Source organism: Ochotona princeps, chromosome 15 (assembly GCF_030435755.1).
Source record: "Ochotona princeps isolate mOchPri1 chromosome 15, mOchPri1.hap1, whole genome shotgun sequence".
Lineage (NCBI taxonomy): Eukaryota > Metazoa > Chordata > Mammalia > Lagomorpha > Ochotonidae > Ochotona > Ochotona princeps.
In genome coordinates, this window is record NC_080846.1 from 48,595,987 (window position 1) to 48,618,225 (window position 22,239).

The window sequence follows — 22,239 nt, forward strand, 5'->3', positions numbered from 1 at the left end:
ACTGAACAGCTGGGACTTGAACTGGTATTCTAAATGGGATGCTAGTTGCAAGTGTGTTGCAGGTGGCAACTTAATCCATGTAACTGCAATGCAAGTTTTATTTTTGATAAGCATGAAATTATCACACGACTTCTTCCCATCCTGCCTTGTCTTACTGGAAAATCATTGTTTCAGCTCTCTTCTCAACATTAATGCTTAGATATGAAATAGCATTTCAAATGTAAACCTCTAGGGGGCAGCACTGTGGTGGAAAGCTAACCTGCCAGCTGTGATGTCACCATCCCCGACACTTGGTGCCCTGCCTGTTTCACTTCCGATCAAGCTCCCAGAGAAAATATCTGGGCACACAGTGGAGAGCAGTCCAAGCTCTTGGGCACTTGCTCTACACATGAAAGACCTGGGTGGAGTTCCAAGCTTCTTGCTTTGGCCTGGCCCAAACCCTGCCATTGTAGGGGTCAATATCTGGGGAGGAAATTTGTTGGTTCACCTAAAAGGTATTGCAGCACACATTCTAGGTTTGATGTCATATCTATCTGTATTCTGTCAAGGACTATTTTGGTCAATTATTTTTTTTGTAAATACAACCATTTATAAAATGATCTATAAATTTATTAAATTTGCTTATGTTTTTAAATCAAGAAAAGGTCAGTTACCTTGTTAGAAGTCCCTGCTTACTTACAGTAGTCTCATCTATCTCACAAATACTATAAACTTCAAATAAAAGCAAAGAAAAATGATATAATTATAATATGAAATACATTATTTTCATAATTTATAAAATATATTCAAATAAATATATATACCCAGACAAAAGATATTATTTCCACCTTCCCATGAGCAATCTGTATTTATACTTATATATATGTACATATATTTAATAAACAGGAATATTTTGAAAATTACTGGAAAATGGAATGAAAAGATATTACTTTGATAAAGTAGAAACGGGAGGATTTTCTCTCACTCTTCGTTTCAAATCAATAAATACATCTTTTAAAAAAATTAAAATGCCCAACACTCTACTTACCCATTTCAATTGACATCAACTCAATTGTTTCAGAATTCAAAAAGGGCTAAAAATCTTTACTGCCATCTTTGATCACTTTCATGTTCACATACTCTATATTCACTTCTGTAAAGACCACTCATTGGCTCTAACCTTGAAATAAATCCAGAATTGCAACAGTTTTCACCACCTCTATTTAAAAACACTGTTCCCTAAATCTCAAAAGGACACATTGGTATACCCCGAGGAGCCTGAGCAGTCTGTGACATGTTTGCAGGAGGTCTCTCAGAGTTTGGATGTTTCTACTGAAACCAGATCTACTGGTGTTCAGGAACAGAGGAAGTCCCTTGAGAGAGACCTGGAGTGGAAATGCTTCTCTACAGTTAGACGCTGCAGACAAGAGACATACGAAGAATCTTGGGAAGCTCTTTAAGGAAGAGTGGGGCAAGGATTGGAAGAAGTGGATTCAAGAGAAGTTGATTTATAACATAATCTGTCAAAGAAATGGGAGGATAAATTCAAACGTTATAAATGAAAATCAAGGTAGAACTCAATGTGTGTCTTTTTTAATAATAAAGATTTTTTTTCCAGGAAATTGTTGTATTGACTTAATTACTATGTTTCAGTCTGTTTTATGTAGGACAAGGTCAACTTGGCTGCTACTCCTACAATTTGAAGAACTTATGATTACCAATAATTATAATCATTCTGGTTTCCCATGTGCATCCGATTCGGGGAGTTCCTGTTTATTCCAGGCTTCTTCTTCAGCACCGTGGATCCAGCAAAACTTTGACTTCACCTGGAGTTTTCAAACCAAAAGTCCTATTGATTTTCACTGCTTGTATTTATTTTTCTCTTCCTTCTCCATGCTAAATTCTGCCATAAAATTTATGTTCATTCCTTTGCATTTATATCCCTTTGCTTTTCAATTACTTCCACAAATCCATGTAGCAAAACCACAACCTACACATAGAAAAAAATAAGTGTCTAAATACTCCGCACCTGCATCTCCATCTAGGCTGTAGAGAAACACAGACCCACACTGGTCTGTTCACTTTCAATGTGTAAACATGGGCTTCCATGGGTTTTTAATGGTGTCAACAGATTGCTATGTTTGTTCAATCATTCTGTCTCTTAAAAAACAACTATTTTTATATTGTCCTTTTTTCCCTTGAGGTCCATACTTTCACCTGAAGTTGGTTTTTATTTTATGGACAAAATGAAATGATCAGATCAGAGCTTGTACAGATTCTCAGCAACGATCCCTTGGCAGTATGCGCTCCCATAATATGCCTATTGCCCACGCTCCTGTCTAGGATGGAAACTTCCACATGGTTAGCACAGCCCATCCTAACCTTAAATTTAAAATCCCTTTTGAAGACATTCCTTGGAAAGATATTTGATGCTTGTTCTATATCCTCTTCTCCCATTATTCCCTAAGTACATTTCACTGGGCTATTGTCCCACTAGCCAAACTACTCTTGTCTGAGTCAGCCATAACTTCCACATTGTTAAATTCAAGTCTATTTTAAATGAATCATCATGCACTCAACACATCAGCTTCATCTGATAGAGTTGATCACCCACTTTCCAAGATCATTTTTATGCATGCATTTAAAACAAGCTTACTCTTTAATTCCATTTTTAAACGTTTATTTATTTTATTTCAAAGGCAGATCTACAGAGGGAAGGAAGAAATATTTTCCCCTGCTTGTCCTCACTTTGTACATCTTACTATGTTATATGATAACGCGAGTTTGGGTTTCATAGTCAATAAGTAAACATAGTGGTCTGACAGGGACCCCATCAATTCTAGCTTGCATTCTAGAAAGAAGAAAAACTATAACCATTCACTAAAAGAATTGTAAGTATAATTTTATATAGTAGGCAAAGCTATGTAAAAAAAAAAGAACTAGGGCTCGACGGCATGGCCTAATGGCTAAAGTCCTCGCCTTGAAAGCCCCGGGATCCCATATGGGCGCCGGTTCTAATCCCGGCTGCTCCACTTCCCATCCAGCTCCCTGCTTGTGGCCTGGGAAAGCAGGAGAGGACGGCCCAAAGCTTTGGGACCCTGCACCCGCGTGGGAGACCCGGAAGAGGTTCCAGGTTCCTGGCATCGGATTGGCGCGTACCGGCCCGTTGTGGCTCACTTGGGGAATGAAACATCGGATGGAAGATCTTCCTCTCTGTCTCTCCTCCTCTCTGTATATCCGGCTTTCCAATAATAATAAAATCTTAAAAAAAAAAAAAAAACTAACAGGAAGTAGCTAGACCAATGTGGAAAAATGGTTAAGATCATGCACTCCACATTAGCTTTGATTCCCAATTTTGTCTTTATGGGCAATTATTTATGACTTACCAACTTTGTGTCTATATTCACTTCTCTGTAAGTAATGACATCTACTTGTGATGTTTGAAACAATTAGTACATGCAAAATGACTACAATAGTGACTCACTAATTCTGTTAAGCATTTGTTTCTTCTTTTTGTATCATTATTATTATCATGCATTAAGGGTTTCTACTTGAGATGGCTGATTTAGGGAGTTTTATGAGAGAGAATTCCTGAGTCTAAACCTGACATGCAGCTATCCACATGACAACTTGATGCCTCATACAGTAGATCCAAAGAACCAAAGTTAAAAAAAATCCCAGGGCCAGATGCCCAGAAAAGGCCAGTGAGAGCCAGAACGAGTTTCCTAAAGGTAAAGAGACAGTCATGAACCACGTTAAATGAGGCTTCCTTGGCCATGGCAATGGTTGCAGTTTATTCCAGAAGTCACTGAAAAATTTTAAACATGGTATTGGGCCACTTTTATTCACATTTTATAAATACCACTGGCTGTCATGAAAAGTTGGATTAGAACTTCCATGGAAAGTCTATTTCATCACTCTCCTTATTTTTAAAGCCTTAGCTTCTTTTTGCCTTCAAGGAAAATAATCCTGTTTTGCAATGCTTGTATTAGTGCTATTACAAGTAAACTCTCATTAAAGGACTTCAGTAAGCCCTGTACGTACTTACATATCCATGTACTCATTTCATTTTGTTATTTTTTAAAGATTTATTTTATTTTTATTACAAAGTCAGACACACAGAGAGGAGGAGAGACAGAGAGGAAGATCTTCCATGTGCTGATTCACTCCCCAAGTGACTGCAATGGCCGGTGCTGCGCCATCCGAAGCCAGGAGCCAGGAACTTCTTCCAGGTCTCCCACTCTGGTGCAGGGTCCCAAAGCTTTGGACCATCCTCTATTGCTTTCCCAGGCCACAAGCAGGGAGCTGGACAGGAAGCAGGGCCACCAGGATTAGAACTGGCGCCCATATGGGATCCTGGCACATTCAAGACGAGGACTTTAGCCACTAGGCCACCGCGCTGGGCCCCACAAACTCATTTTAAACAAAGATTACATGGAATACCACTCTGACTACACTTTATGATTCTAAATATCATATTGTTCATATGCTGTTTTTAAAATATATATGTATATATATATTTTTTGTTTTTATTGGAAAGGCAGATTTATAGAGAGAAGCAGAAACAGAGAGAAAGATCTTCCATCTGCTGGTTCACTTCACAAGTGGCTGAATTGGAACTGAGCCAACCCAAAGACAGGAGCCAGGGTTTCTTCTGGGTCTTCCATGTGGGTGCAGGGTCCCAGGACTTTAGGCCATCCTTTACTGCTCTCCCAGGCCACAAGCAGGGAGCTGGATGGGAAGTGGAAAAACCGGGACAAGATTGGTGTCCACATGGAATCCCAATGGATGCAAGGTGAGGATTTAGCCACTAGGCTATTGCGCCGGGTCCATATACTGAGTTATAATATCATCTCTCTTTGAAGGAAGGTAATTAAATGGTTTGTTTACTGTATATTAGAAGAAGAGATTCTTTAGGTTTCAATTCCCATATTTCTGCCCTTTTGCTTTCCTAGTTGTTAGTGCCTTATGTTCCAAAGAAAGGAAACATTGGCATCTCAGTGCACGGAACCAGGGGCTTTATTGGGGCTGAGGTCCTTCCTGCCATTTCTGCCTTACCCCAGCCCCGTGCTCCCCGAGGACACTGTGGACTAAGCAGGCTGCGATGTCTTACCAGACATACTTGATATGAGGTCTCCAGCCTCATGATGGTTCTTAACAAAGGGGTGTGCTGAGATGCTACCACTGTTGGCAGAGGGCTAGACAGCAAGAAGAGATGCATTTCTGGGCCTATGGATAGTCTACTACCATAATACTAACGGATTAACAAATGAATGCCTGACTCCTAAAAGTCCAATATGTACTGCGAAAGAATATTATATCCACACTCTGAAAAAAATCTCAAGTCCTAAAATTGCAACACAAGTAGGTGAGCTAGAAGTCACGCAATCCGCACGGAGACTCCTTTCAATTTCTCTAAATCATGAAGGCTTACAAAGTTAAAAACAATCGCTCCATAACACCGCTACATTACCTGCATGGTCACTTCCCTCATTCTTGACTTCTGTGGTTTCCACTGCAGAGGTGTGTGGGCTGACAGGAGGGCTGGGAGTAAAGCTTGCGCACCCTGTAGATGTGCTGATTTCAAAGTATTCCTGGTTCTGGTTCATTCGATGAAAATCCAGAGAAGACACAATGGAGGTTCGTTGCTTAGGCTAAAATAAATGAGTGGCACAAAAGTATTAACATCATAGCATTCCAGCCCATTCTCCTACGAATCTAAGTCACTTTTATTTTCTTTCAGTTAGAGTACTTTTATACCTAAAACACAATTTTACTTTATAAAGAGATAGTAAATACTCAATGAATAAAAATTATTCAATGAAAGAAGACTGGTATAGATGGTATCATAATTGCCCCCAAATGTTTGTAGAACTATGGACACAGTTTCTACAGAATTTCTCTTAGTGATCCATTTTGAAAATTGCAAGTTTAAGCCACTCTTGATTCAACTAACATTTTGCTAAGCATCTGGCATTTGGCAGACCCTGAGGATACAAAATCTAATAATCAAAGGTCTCCTACAACATTGAGGCATAATTAAGGCAGTTGCCTTTTTTGTCTCTTTATAGAATCCAAGGAATTGGTGGCATTAAATGTTGTCCCTAAATACCACATGGAGGAATTTAATCATCAGAATTCAGCAAAGTTATATAGAGCATTTTCTTGGATCTAAGAACCTACTTGGAATTTGTAATGAACTTTGATTTTAAAAAATTAGCAAGAACATAACATGAAAAGTCAATTTAAATACGACGGTTAAAGTCATGCCATAAAAGCTGATTGTATATATACCTTTTGTCAGTGATAATTGATATATTTGGCAATTTTCTTTTTTGCACCCCCCTTGAGCTTTACCTTACTTTTTTTCTTCTACCTAGCAGAATTTCTACCATTGGCTTTCAGAAAAATTGCAATCTTTTCTTCTCTCAGATGTATATGGGTTCCTCCAAAACCAACTCAAGTGTTTCTTTATACTCTTATTTCTGTTACTGAGATACTAATGATAGCTTGTGATGTCACAAGAGATTAAAGGTAAACTTTTCACAATAGTTTCTATACTTTACTTTTCCCAGCATTTTCACTCCCTTCAAATATTTGTTAATCCCTACATTTCAACAGACTATTTTCTTGAAAAATGCTCAGTTATCCTGTCTCATCCAGCTCATCATGTTTTTCTTTTTATAAGTAGGTATCATTTAGTCTATATTTTAAAATAGACATATGGAAAACACCTACATTTTACACAGTTCTAAATTACATACTATATAAACAATATGCTCCATTCTTTTACCATTGAAATATATTTATGAAGGAGGCTGAGAGTCATAAATATTGTTATATAAGAAAGTACAAGTCATTTATTATTATGGCACACTAACTTAGTTACAGAATTCAAATGACTACCCTTACAAGAGTCAGGATTTTTTTTAAAGTATAAAAGAGCAGGGCTTAATGTTGGGCTTGATTTCTCATGAAACCTCTGTTCTTGGAGCTACTGAATCTCAATTTCACGTTCAATATCATTTCCACTAGACTGTATAGCAGTAATTAAAATGGGTGAGGTATGACATTGATTCTGATGGTGTCCACCATTCTAAGTTTTGTTTAATTATTCTGTAGTGTGAATTTGTTTTGCTTTATGTACAGGCAACAGATTAAATTTTATAATGTTCCTCCCATAAATTTTATAAAGATCAGATCAACTCAGGTATATGACCCCTTTACGCGTACGTTAAAATACATGTTTCTGAACCCTAACCCCACAAGTTTTATTGCAGTAGAATAAAAATCCATTATGCAATCATGAAAACAAAATTCTGCTGAATTAATTCATTCTACAGATATTTACTCAGTGCATATTAAACTGAAATACCATGGTAAACACAGTGATAGCGACAAAAAAGTAAGATATCCTGTTCTCTGGTGACTACAGAATTGAAGTGGAAGGAGGGATGATGTTTAAGGGAAGAGATAATTAATCCAATCATTATATTTCAGTACAGAAGTAGGAACTATATTATGTTAGCAGCATTTAATATAATGAGACAAATACATGGCAAGCCTCCACAATACAGACAGGATCAGAAATCTTCATGAGGCCAAGGTCATAGGCAGATGAAAGAGGAGAGAAGGAAAATCTTACAACTACCAGTAGTTTGCTATGGTTACAGGAAAGGATCTGTGAAGGCAGTCAGGCATTTACGAGATGAGGCTGCAAGCTGGAGGGGTTGGTGTCAAGGAGCATGGCTATTAACCTGAATATTTTAATAAGCCGCTGAGTAAGTTTCAAGCAAGTGTATGTACTAGGTGGCTTTATACTTTAAATAAAATCACTTCAGTGCTTTAAGGAATACATTTATCAGGGTGGGATAAAGGAAGGAAAAGTAGTTATCCTATGTCCAATCAAGGCGTAATCCTGAAGCAAAAGAGTAGCTGCAAGGTTGGAGACAGAAGATGCTTTTAGGGGATGCAAAGGCAGTTACGTCTTTAGTACTTGCCATCTGACTGGCTATGAAGGTTCATTTTTAGGGAGAAATCTAAGGCCACACACAGATTTCTCATTCGGCTGAATGTCAAAAGATATATATTTTGTGTGTGCATAATGCAAATTCATACTGCTATCCTGTATGAAATGTGTGTTTATATAGATCCAGCTTAGACAACTCATTACACATCCATTCAAGTACACACAATAGGCCCCTTTAATCAGAGTACTCTAACCTCATTGTGGTATAGCTTCAAAGAAATAACTGGAAAAAGTAAGTAAGGCTAACAGAAATTCCAAAGGAAAGCTACCGGGGATTCATAAATCACCCGTTCTCATTTCTATTTTCTTTCTCAGAATGGTTTGTTGGTCATTACCAGCCAGCATAAGAAACACTGCACAGGAAGTCAATGCCCAAAGCATTCCGAGCATCTGAGATGATAGAAAATGAGAATCATTATGTGTTAGTAATGAGTCCACACACTACAGTTCAGCAGCCACTACTACTCTAAAGCCTGTGAGCTAACACTGTTCTCCACATTTACGTACATGTGCATATATCTTTATGGGCATCTTTAGAGAGAGAAATACAAAAGACAGATTTCCCACCCATTTACCAATTGCTCAAAATGACCAGGGCTGGGTCAGACTGAAGCTAAGACCTATAAACTCAATCAAGGCTTCCCAGAATGATGGCAGGGACCCAATGGCTTGTGCTATCATTTGCTAGCTCATAGCATATACTTTAGCGGGAAGCTGGAAACAGGAGCAGTCTCAGAACTCAAGCCCAGGAACTCTAATGGTGGATACTTGCCATCCAACCTGGAATCTTAGCTGCTAGGCTAGTAAAACCTGCTCCCCATGGCTTTTTTTTTCAATGGTTAAAAAAAGTAAAAGGAATACTCTTAGTGGCATGTGAAAACTGCATGAAACTAAAATTTTACAGTTGATAAAGTTGTTTATTGTGACATGATCCATTCATTTATTGTCTACAAGCGTCTTTCTGCTACAATAGCAGATTTGAGTAATTGCTATCTCTGAATCTCAAGTCTGTAAAATTAAAAGCATAAGAACTGTGTTTAATACCAACACTAGAGAGTTAAATGACATACCAAATCTCAAGAGCCCAGGAGAACGCCTGCTTCTCTCAATATTCCCACACATCTAACAGGCCCTCATAAGGACTACACACTTTCTTTTTCTGTCTGTAGAATGTTATTTTGAACGCCTGAAGATAAAGTTCCACATCTAATCATATTAACATAAAATTCACGACAAACACATGCAAGCTGCATAGAATTTCTCTCCTTTTACTGAAAATATGAATTTTTTTAGTTTGTATAAGCTCTGTAATAAAAAAAAGTTGATTTTGAGTCATGACTTTTCATTTAAGGAGATGTACAGTAGCTGTGAAATGGAGACTAACATCCAGAAGTGAAGATACAATGTAGTATGCATTTCTACTTCCAGACAAAGATGGACTTACAATGAAACTGTTTACTATATCTTGACAATAGGATTCTGGACTCTCTGCCATTATCTATTCCTGCAATGATGGACATATGACTGAGTATGAAGAACTATATGTTAGTAAGGATATAGAGGAACTGGGGGGGAGGGAACTGGGAAGGGGAGAAGGGAATATGAAACTGTATTATAAAATAATAACAATAATAATAAAATGTATTTTAAAAATAGTAGTACCAAGCTTCAGTGAGTGTTTGAGCTTCATCAGAAAGAACCATTCTAGCACACTGTTTGCAAAATGATCAAGACAGAAAAGTATAAAAAAAGTCTGGATTTTAGGGTGTTAAGATTCCAAATATTTACATGTTCTCCCTCTATACACGGACTTTAAATGGCAATAGTCATAACTTAGAGACAAATCAACAGTAGTGGGGGAAAATAAGGAACACTATCGTCAGAGGCATTTAAACAAGTTCTGAAAGGCAAGGGAAAATATTATTGGGTTTACACAAAACAGGGGAAGAAATCTACAAGCCAACATTGATGGGAGAAGAGACAATATTGTTGGAACACTGGGTGGGCTTGATAGTCTTGGTGGAGATCTGTGAAAAAGTATAAACCTTTCAGCAGAAGGAATGGTTATCCATGGCAACAGGGAGAGATTAGGGCAACTAAAATGAGGTCCTTGAGTTTGGATGGTAATAATCGTCTGGTTATGGTGAAGACTCTACTGAAGTTACTGGCGTCAGGATAGAGGCAGGAGAGGGAGTTGGGGCAGTATCTAGAGGAATCATTCACCAATAACTATTGATTTTTAATGGAAGATTAACAACCACGTAGAGAGAAATCAGGGTCAAGGAACGAAATGCACAACCTCTGAGAAGACAGAATTAACAGTACAAAGACTATTTAATGAGCTCCTAAGAAACATTTGGGAGGTCACTGTACTCATAAAATTAAGAACAGACTGTGAGGGCACTTCAAAAAGATTATGGGACAAAGAAATTAAAAGTAAAGCTATTTTGGTACAAATAATTAAATTCTTGCATAACTTTCTCATAATATGCATCTCTGTGAACTTTTTGGAGAACTGGATTTGCACAGGTTTCAATTTTTGTATGTACCAAAATAAACTTTTCTTTTAGAAAGTTTAAAAAAACACAGAAATACAATAACTGGGGCTGAGAGAGGCTGAATCTGGTAACCATGAACTTCATCCACAACTCTCACCTGGCTGCCTGGCTGACAGGAGCTCCTTTTTTTTTCAGCATCACCTGCATTCCAGGTATATTAGCACAACATCGGATAGAAAGCACAGAGGGAGGAGATTCTAACCCCTTCAACCTGGGCTGAGGCATCCCAAACTGTGATTCAGTGCAATGCCCTTCCCCATGTTCCTATTGTTTTCCACATTGCAATTACTTCTAAAAGTGTAGAAAGAAAATACAAGTAGGTACAAAATGGGAACAGAATTGAATTTTGCTATGTGTTATGCATCTATATTCATTTGATGTTTTATTATGGGAAAGGATAAAAACTTTAAAATCTTTATATTTTAAGCTTTAATCTCTTAGATTCATTTCATTTTTTAATATAAGGATACTTAGCTATGATTTAATATATATACTTACATCCAACTAACAAAGATGGGTCATAAAACTGTTAGTATATTCTTTGCATTTAACATACATAAGCATGAGTATAAAGTTTTTTAAATGGAAAAATCTGCAATAATCTTCTTTAATTGAATTTGGCTGCTCATACAAATTAATTTCTCCAAACAAGTAATTCAAAAATGCCCTGAAAAGACTACAACAGACATGACAGAATGACAGTATCAGGGTCTTGGCTGTTTCTGTCAATAACAATGTTAAGTGACTCTGGAATCAGTGTAGATGTTGAGCAACTGAAAAATATTTGGGCCTCCAAACCTTGGAGTTTGCCCTCATGGAAGCGCCTTTCAGAATTAAGACAGTCTTGGCTAGAATTAGGTGCTTCAAATGTTTACACATTAATATTTCATGGATGCTTTTATCAAATTCAAACGTATCCAAAATTAAAAATAAGACCAACTTTATTTTCTCTATAGATAATCTTTTTTAAAAAAAATTCAAATGATTTGTTTCATTTTAAGAACAGCAGGACATAATTATGCAATGGATTTATGGAAGATAAGTTCTGAGCTGCCAAAATAGGAAGCATGATCACCATGTGGGTGCAAGAAAGGAATTTTACCAAAGAAAAAAAGGATGAGCATTGATTTCAAAAATATACTTCTAATTAAATTTTTATTACATATATTTTTAAGGTTTATTTGTTCTTTTGGAAGGCAGGGTACAGAGAGAGAGATGGAGAGACAAAGAGATATTTTTCCATCCACTGTTACATTCCTCAGATGGTTTTAACAGTCCACAGTGAGCCAGGCTGATATTCATCCAGCTCTCCCAAGTGGGTGGCAGGGCACTCAAACACTTGAGTCTTCCGCTTTTCTCCCCATGCCATTGGTAGGGAGCTGAATCAGAAGTGAAGCAGCCAACACATAAACAAGCACCCAGCTGGGATGCTGGCATTGGAGGCAGCTCCTTCACACACAACACCACAATGCCAGCCACGTTTTTTTATTTGGAATAACCACAAATATGCATGCAGTTGGAATAGGTAATACAGACAGACCTGGTGCTTCCTTTTTCTTGTTCCCCCAGTGGTAACATCTCACATGTCTACAGTGCAACCTCACAGGCATGATAAGAAACAGAACAAGGGTATAGCCACAAGCATCCCCATTCTTGCCTGGGATAGCCATGCTTACGTCCCTCCTGCCCCTCGCCTCCTCATTAGATTCTGGCAAACACTAATCTGTCCTATTCTTCCAGAATTTGGTCACGCCAAGAACATTATAGATTCACACGGTTTAGTCTTTTCAGCAGGCTTTTCTCAGTATCATTTTCTGTAGATTTATGCATCAAAAGCTTGCTTCTTTTAAAAATATTTATTTACTCTCACTTAATTTGAAAGGCAGAACAGGGGAGGAGGAAAGAGAAAAATCTTCCACCTCCTGGTTTAGTCCCTTAAAGTCTTCAACAGACATGAACTCAATCCCAGTCTCCCATGTGTATAGCACAGTCACAAATACTTAAGCCATTGTTGGCTACCTTCCAGGGCATGCATGAACAAGAAGCTGGGACTGCAAGCAGAGATGGTGCTCAAACCCAGGCACTATTTAAGGATTCAGGAACTTTCGTCGTGGTGCCAAACAGCTGTCCCAGCCAGCTATTTTTTTAGGTTGGGTAGAATGCAATGGTATAGATGTGGCAGGGCATTTGGAATGATTTCTGTTAGTTATTTAAAAGCACTTAAAGTTCTTACGTTGTTTAGCACAGCTAATTCCTGCAGCCAAGTTCTTTTACAGTGAGCAAGGAAGTACTTTAGGAGATTTATTCCAGCAGGGCAGGAACAAGGGGTGGTGGGAGAGCTACCAGAAAGAGGGAGAGAGACAGCGGCACCTGTAGACTCTTTACACCATTCATGTGAGCCCGCGAGGTGTGCGGAGCAGGGGATTGGGAGGGATTGATGGCAGGCCCTGACGGGATTGGTGCCTGAGACTGTCACAAATGATCACCTAAGGATGATTGGTAAATAGGCGGGTTTGGGAGAGGGGCCTGGAGAGATTGGAGGTGGGATTCTCAGGTGAAATGCTGGTTACATCTGATTGGTGGGCAGATGGACCAGCGTGAATTTTGTGAGCTGTGAGGAGGAGGAAATGGCGCCGGGTCCAGGGTGGCATGTTCGAATCACTCCTTACAATTTCAATTTTCAGCTGTTATGGATGATTTTGCTAAAAATATTTGGATATATGTTCTAGAGTGAACATGCTTTCAATTTTCTGGGATAAAGGGTTAGTTTTGTAAATTTGAGGTGACAGAGTAGTTAATAGTTTAAGAAATAACCAAACTGTTTCCCAGGATCACTGTACTATTTTTGTGTTTTCTACCATAAATTTATGAGTTTCCTCTGCATCAATGAATAGGATTGTGTGGATTTTATTTATAATTTTCAAATAATGAACCAGTTTTACGTCCCTGAGGGGAATCTCATTTGACAATACACAGTTACTTTCACATATTGCTAACTTTTAATATTGCTCATATGCTGCAATATATATATATTGCATATATTACTTTTATATATTGCTAAGAACATTTTTTATTCTGCATTCATGAGGGACACTGCTTGGTAATGTGCATGCATATGTTTAGATGTGTGCATATGTACCATCTGTTTTAAAATTAGCGTAATATCAGCCTCATAATATAAACTGAGGAATTACAAGGGGGCATCATAAAGTTTACGGAAAATTTGGAGCCTGCACCACAGTGCAGTAGCGAAGCCTTTGTCTGTGGTACCAGCACCCCATATGCATTCCGGTTCATGTCCCAGCTGCTCCACTTCTGATTCAGTTCCCTGTTGTGGTCTGGGAAAGCAATAGAGGGGGATGGCTCAAATCCTTGGGTCCCTTAAGCACAAAGGAGAGCCAGAAGAAGCTCCCAGTTTCTGGCTAAGGATTGGCTCAGCTTCGGCTATTGTGGCCTTTGTAGAGTGGCCTGAGGAAGGAAGCACTTTTCTCTGATCTATTATCTAAACCTGCAGACTGGAGAATTTCCTGTCTATTCATTTCCATATTTACTGCTCCTGCAGCCTTCCTGGAGGAATTGCAACTAGCTCTTGCTCCACACTGGAAAGACTCACATTGTCCTTCCAACAGTTAAAGTTTAAACTAGAGTGATTTGGCAACATAAGTACCCTGTAGGAAGATTTAAAATGGGTCAGTCTGAAAAGTAAGTACTCTTATGGGGTGCAGCCAGTGATAGCCAGCATCCATTGACAGTGGGCAAATGGAATGTGGCTATGCTCCCCACCCTCAGTCCTGAAGGTGGGGCCTAACAGCAATGGAATGCTAATTCCATCCTTAGGAAGCCCTCATCCACTCCCCCCCCACCACCACCTTGGGGTTCCCTCCTGCCCACCTGTGACTCCAGGGGACAGTATTGTGCTGTTGTGTAACCACTCCCCTCACAGGCCCCTGTAAAGTCTCATGAAGGAGGGGCTCGGGCTCTCTGTTGTTGCTGGTCTGGTGTATTCGTTGCTCTGGCCCTACCCAGGACAGGTAATCCCCTGAGCATGGCCTCTGCGTCTGTATTCCTCTCCCTCTCCCTATGTTTACTGCTGAGGTATGTTATTTCTGGTTTGTGTGCTGTCGGGAGATCTAGGAGAGGTGAGGCCTAGCAGTAGTGGAATGTGGGCAGAGAAGTCAGGGAAAGCTGAATGTCTTCAGCTTTGTAATTGGGTCCAGGTTATTTTTTTGCATGTATCTTAGGATAACTTAGATTGTTGGGGAAGCTGGGACATAGGTTTTCAGCTTAACAGATGGATTTGACCACTATGGCAGGAGGTCTGGGGTTTTTTTTCCTCTGGACACTTGGAGCCCCCTCCTGCCATTATGGCAGGAACCATTCCCCCTACCCCACCTTTTTTTTCCCCTAATAAATCTTGCTTTGAAACTAGAGTTTGTCTGCAAGAAAATTCTCTTTTGCGTGAGACAAGAAATGAAGCTGTTGCCATGCTTTGCATCAAAACATCCTACAACAGTAGGGGGATGGGATTCAGAGACCAGAAATGGAATTTGCTGCTGCAGGCTTAGAGAGATATCTCTGATGTGACAGGATAAAGGTAGAAAGGAGGGATTCAGAGAGGCTTAAAAAACAATTTTAACAAAAAATGGAAGTAATCCCTCATCGATTACTTAGAGTTTCGTTGTGAAGTGAGGGGGAAATCATTGGCTAAGAGGAAAACAGGGCACCAGAGAAGAACAATTAAGCTTCAAAAATCACCGAAAGGGTCGGCACAACTGACTAGAGTCAAAGGTTTCAGATGAGAATGGAGACCACGAACATGTCATGTTAAATTAATAAGCAAGTTCTCAAAAGACAAATATCATCCTTTCTAGGACAGTTAATATCAAACAAAAATGCATAGAAATTAAAAGCTCATCTTATGATTATTGTTTTAGCCCTTGTTTACACTCCTGTGGAACTGTGGTCTTCCTCATGTTCACTTGTTGACTATCAGCGATAGTACTGAAACAAGTGTATGGATTGAAAATCTCTTTATAAAAACTAAAGAAAAATGGGTGTATGGGTGTCTGTTCCTCTCTCCTTTTGAGCTATCTTTCCACAAGTCTGGTTGATACGTATGATTAGTGAAGAAGTGAAAGAGAACAGTGAAGGCTCTGTGAGACAGGAGAGAGATCTGAGATGTTACATGCAGCCAGCTGCCAGCTATGAGCTACTCGCGCCATCTGACCACCTCAAGGGAGGAAGACTGGCTGCACACCCAGCTGCTCTCCATTTTAGCTGAAAGGGCATTCCAGTCACTCACTGCCATTTACTTCACGGTGGCGATCTGACTGAGATCTGAGCATGACTGCGGAAGCCAGTGGGGAAGCCTTGTTGCTTTCTTTTCCTCCCATTTCCCATCCATGGGAAGCATCAAAAAGTCACACAGTGCACTTCCCTTCTCCTACAAGCATCGTAATCAGAGTCAGAAGATGTCCTGTATCCTGCAATGGTGGGAGTTTTTGGTCATTAGCTCCAGTGCTATGCTCACTCTATGTGCTTCTGGCGGTCTATACCAGACAAAAACAATTCACTCCCATCCTGGAAAACCTGGGCAGTGACCCCAGTATACTCTGTGACACAAGAACTGTAGAGTTAATTCTGGATTTCTCAATGGTACTGGAATCTGTACAGCAGGCACAAAAGGAACCTACCTGCATTCTACCTCTCTAGGTCCCTAGTATATAGAGCATAATCTACACTGTAACTTGTGGTTACCATTTAGGATTGAAATAGGGTTCACCTCATGTTGTCTAGTCCTGTGGTTGGGACTATTGGTGTTATAGGCCACAGTACCAGTTAGATTCTCCTACTGAGACCCAAGGAGTGGTCCATCTGTATTACATGGTCCTTGGGCCATGGCAGATGGTGTACAGGCCCCAGCATCATCAGGCTTTTGTATGGGATGAGGAGCAGCCACCCTTGTGTATCTTAGCACCATGAACATTCGCCAGGGAAGCTGATACCAAATTCCCTGTTGGCCAGGGATACACACCTCTGTTCATCTAAAACCACACACATATTCCTATTACTTATTGGCAGACTGGACCACTGTGCCACTTATGGAGACAGTTGACACTTACTAAGACAAAGGAAACCACTTAGAGATTACACCCATTGGCTTACCTAGAAACAAAACCAAAGCATCAAGGCAAATGATACGCTGCATTCCAGGTCACACATAAACTCTAAACCATACTTCCTAAAGAAGAAGGAACAATAACACCAGATGGTCATATGTTAACATGGCCACACAGGAGACAAGAAGAAAGGTTGCATGCCACTTTCAAAAGAACACAGTAACTCTCCAAAGTTAGATCCTGAACTTAACAAAATCTATGAAATGACAAAGAAGTCAAAATAATGATTGTAAGGAAATTCAATCAAAAGCGAGAGAATTAGTACTCTAGACAAATTGAAGAAGTAAGGAAATTGATGAGTAACATGAAAAATAATATTACTAAGGAACAAGAAATAATTATGAAGAAACTAATAGAAATTTTGGAAAAAAAATATATAGGGCTGACAGCTTTAACAGCAGAAAAGACCAAGCAGAGGAAAGAATTTCTGAACTCACAGATAAGACTCTTGAAATAATCCAGACAAAAAAGAGAGGTGAATTAAAAAGAATAAAGTCCTCATGAAATATGGAATAATGTGAAATGAAGCAATGCTTATCTTATAGGTATTCCTGAAGGAGAAGAAAAGAAAAAAGGTAGTGAAAGCCTACTAAATGAAATAATAGTGGAGAATTTCCCAAGTATTGAGACAGACATCTAGATACAAGAAGCTCAAAGAACCCCAAACAGACTCAATCAAAAAAGGGCTTCTCCAGGGCATACTGTAGTAAAAAAAAGGTTTTTTTTTTTTTTTTTTAAACTGTCAAAAGTTAAAGATAAAGAGAAATCTATAAATACAGTAAGAGTAAAGTATAAATTTATGTATTTAGAAAAACAAAAACAATCAGACAGCAGACTTCCTATTAGAAACCTTACAGGCCAAAAGAGAGTTCAGTGATACATTCAAGGAGTTAAAAGAAAAAAAACTTCGAACCGAGAATATTATATACAGCAAAGCTATCATTTAGAAGTGAGTGAGAAATAAAGTATTTCCTAGACAATAAAAAAAAATGAGAGAATTCATCACTACCAGACAAGTCTTACAAGGAATTCTTCAGAGTGCCCTGCAGTAGAAGTAAACATGAGCCTTGTCACTACTCAACTCACCAACAGAGAGGGCAGACGTATGATCCAATCAACAAAATACAGCTTTTAGCTCTTATCCACCAATACTAAGTCTGAATGTAAATGGATTAAATTCACCAACCCAAATACTTAGATTGGATTAAAGGAGTAAAAAACAAACAAACAAACAAACAAAAACCCTACAATCTCACTATGTGCTGCCTACAAGAAATTCACTTCATAAAGATACCCACAGACTGAAAATGAGTTTTGTAAAGAGATATACCAGGCATATGGAGCAGTTGTAGCTCTCCTAATATCAGATAGAACTTATTTTAAACAAACAAACAAAACTGTAGGAAGATATAACACATATTTTGATTTAAAAAATTCAACTCAGCAAAAGACACGCAATCACAAATATTTATACACTCAATAAAAAACCACCCAAATATATACAGCAAATATTATTAAATCTAAAGAGAGTCAGACTGAAATACAATGATAACACATGTATCAAGACACAAATAATCTAGACAAAAATCCTTATTTACTGGTGTTGAATCCTAGTGTTGAACAAAGGGACTCCACAGAGGCTCACAGATCATCTCACCCAGCGGGTACAGAATATCCATTCTTCTCACCAGAACATGAACATTTACAAAGATAGCCAACATACCAGACTTTACATCAAGTCTCAGAAAATTTAAAAAGATTGAAATCATACCATGTATCTACTCAGATCAAGGTCACAAAGGAATAAAGCTAGAAATCCGCATGAAAAACAATAGAATACTCATAAACACTTGAAAATGCAGCAACATGCTACTTAATTATCAATGAATCATTGAAGAAATCTAAAAAGTACAGAAACATTTTCTTGAAATAAGTGACAATGAAAATACAAGATAGAAAAACCTGTGGGAATACAGCAAAGGCAGTATTAGGATGCAAGTTTATAGCATTAAGTACTTAATTCAAAAAGGAAATATTTCAAATTAAATATTTAATGGTGCATCCCAAAGACTTAGAAAAATAGAACATTCCAAACTCCAAATCAGCAGGAGGCAAGAACTCAAAAGGATCAGAGCAGAAATAAATGAAATTGAAGCTAAAATCAAAATTACAAAAGACCCCAACAAAACAAAAATTTGGCTTTGGGGAAGATAAAACTAACAAGGTTTTAGCCAGACTAGCAAGAAAAAAAGAACAGCAAAAACTCAAAAGTAGAGATGAACTGCATTTGGACCTAAGAAACCACTATGAAGAATTATTTGCTAATAAATCTGAAAACCTCAAAGAAATGGAAAATTTCTGGATTCATAAGACCCACCAAGATAAAATTCAAGAAGATATAGGTTAGCAGCCAGATCCTTATCTCCCATATGCTCACAAGGAGATCCACTGTGCTCAACTTGGGAATCACCCTGGACTCTTACCTCACATTCAAACAATGACCAGAGTACATTGATTTCAACCAGAACACATCTCTGGATATCCATGGAAGGAACAGTCATTTCACTAAGTCACTGAGACATAATTCTTTGATAACATCCACCAAAGGAGAGAACCAAAAGACCTTATAGAGATGTCTAAAAATAAATGCGGAAACACAAAGAACAAAAATAAGGAAGACATTATGATTCTTCAAAAGGAACACAGCTCTTCAAAATGAAGATGTGAGGACAAAAGGATTGGTCTGAAAAAGAATGGGGAAAACGATCACATGATTACTCAAAAGCACACAAAAATAAATTGAGAAATCCATATATGATATGAGAAATTTTGATATGAGAGATTGAAATGGTGAAAAGAAATCAAACTGAAATATTAGAAATGAACAGTTCACTGTGTAAAATAAAAAACATACTGGAAGGCTTCAACAATTGGTTTGGGGAAACAGAAGAAAGATTGCTCTAGACATATCTAAATCCATGGAACTATTATCATACCATTAAATAAAAAAAAATAGAAAAAACAAAAAGAACAGAAATGGATAAAATAACAATAGTGTTTTAGACTCATGGTTACTATCAAGTGACCAAATATATGAGCCTTAGTCGTCTGGAAGGTTTGGAAAGAGAATAAGTGAGAGGGTTTATTATCAAAATATTAGCAGTAAACTTCTTTAATTTGGAGGAATAAAGGGTTATACAAATGTAGAAAGCACAAAGAACTAAGAGGCATGATCAAAAGTGATCCTCATCACGACACATTGCAGTCAAAGTTTTAACACTAAGATGCAAATTCTAATATGTGTATGAGAGAAATGTTAGATTACCACCACAGGATGCCTCACAGGCTAAGAGAAAATGAAGATAAAGAGTTCATGTCCCTAAAGAAGCTGCCAAACCAGAACTATATTGGGCAAAGCATTTATAAATGAATACAGGATTTCCAAACAAATCAAAATTGAATTTGCCACCATTTGTCCAGCCTTACCATTGGTGCTTAAGTAAGTACTATACACAGAAAAAGAGAATGGTATTCACCATAATGGAAAAATGTGGAGGTACAACATCTCCTGGTAAAGGCACAATGTAAATCAAAACGCAATGGCAATATGCAGGGGGAAATAGCAGAACCAAGTTCCAATAATAAATCAGATAGTACATGGTCAAAAACTCTACAATCAAAGAATACAGACTAAACGGACTAAAAAATAAGACCCAATTGTTTGCTACCTCCAAGAAACACACTTCATCAACAAAGGTGCACACAGACTGAAGGTAAAAGAATAGAAAAAGAGATTTCATGCCAATACAAGGGACAAATGAGCAGGTGTGACCATTATAAGAGCAGATGAAACAGGTATCAAAACAAAAACTGTTAAAAGAGAAGAAGAGCATTACATATTGATTGAGACATCAATTCAACAAGAGATGTGACTACAATAAATGTATATACACTCAATGACAGAGTAGCTATTTAAAACAATTGTTAATTGATATAAAGAGAGACTAAGACTCCAAAACAACATTAATGGGGGATTTTAATGCATCACTTCATCAATGGACAGACCAACTAGACAGAAAATCAACAAAGACACAACCAAGCTGATCTATATGCTAGGGACAGAATGAACATAATTGATGCCTACGTATATTTCATCCTGCAACTTCAGAATACATGTATGTTCTGCATCATTATAGGAAACTTACTATAGAATAGACCACATGTTAGGCAATAAAGCAAGCCTCAGAAAATTGAAATAAACTGAAATCATACCAAGTATCCTTTCTGACCACCACGGAAGGAAATTGAAAACCAGTAACTCAAGAAATGTTAGAAAATATGCAAACATAGCAACCCAGAAGGAAGGTGAGCACAGGTGAGCTACAAGGGGACAACACAACCCACACACAAAGCCCTGGTGACTTTGGATCCAGCACAAAGGGAACAGGAGCAGGTACATTCTCAGCAGGAGCATCCCCAAAGAGACTGTGTGAAGCAAAAAGCCACAGGTCAAAACACTAGCGAGGGGAGGCAATGCTGAGTGGAAGCCCACAAGCTCCTGATGGTTCACCCCACAGATCGTGGCAGCCACACTGTTGGGGAATGAGCCATTGGAGAGTGAGACTCTAAGGAGTGAACCAGTCAAGGGAAGGATTCATGGAATAAAGGCAGAATCCACCCCCACACCCAGATAATTTGTACTCTACCTCTTCTCCCCAAAAGATACCAGAGACACCCAAGAGGAAGACATTGGATCCCTGGGTGGCAGAGACTGGGTTGAAATTAGTTGTGTGAATCCTGGAGTGAACTGTAACAAAAACCCAGATGCATTCATGTTGGCTAGCACTAAGGCCCAGAGGTTCAGTCACCAACACAGGGAACAAAACAAGACAGTAGGGTGAAGAAGCACAGGGGCTCTCACATCCACAGCAGGGAACAGCTGGTGGCATGCTTAAGCAGCTGTAGTAACTGGGAAAGGAGGACAAACAGGACAGACAGCAAGCTAACATTTGGAGCAGCCTCAGCAGAGGCATCCCAATAAAATCGTGGTCTGCTCCACTTCAAAGCTGTATGGAATGTGGGTGGGGCAAGACAGAGAGGACCACCATCCAAGCAGCTAACTGAAACAGCCAGAGCAGCACTGTCTGTAGAAACTGAGGCCAAAACTTCCCTACCCACAAGCCTGGAAGCAACAAACACAATGTAAAGGCAAAATCAGCTTGAAGAGAAAGCCCACAGATCTTAAAGGTCACTAGGAAAGGGAATAGAAAAACAACAAGCAACATAAATGAGGAAACCAATGTTTCCCTCAAAAGTGAGTAAAAGACCATCTCAATCTTAGAGCTACTGGATGAAGACATTGAAGGTCTCCAAAACAAGGAATACAGAAAAAAAAAATCATTATAAAACTCCTCAGAGACAGAAACAGAGGCATAGAATTCATTGAATTTAAGGAGTACATCACAATGGAGATACAAACTATAAAACAGAACCA

General features: G+C 38.6%; 1 protein-coding gene across 4 annotated transcripts in view; it reads right to left on the reverse strand.

Moving 5' to 3' along the window:
* ANKS1B (ankyrin repeat and sterile alpha motif domain containing 1B) overlaps positions 1 to 22,239 on the reverse strand; it is a 1,050,054-nt gene that overhangs the window by 612,684 nt on the left and 415,131 nt on the right. For all 4 annotated transcript variants that reach the window (XM_036492291.2, XM_036492289.2, XM_004583128.3 and 1 more), the window contains exon 12: positions 5,453 to 5,633. In XM_036492291.2, the coding sequence (XP_036348184.2) occupies positions 5,453 to 5,633 (181 nt within the window). The remainder of the gene's footprint in view (positions 1 to 5,452; positions 5,634 to 22,239) is intronic.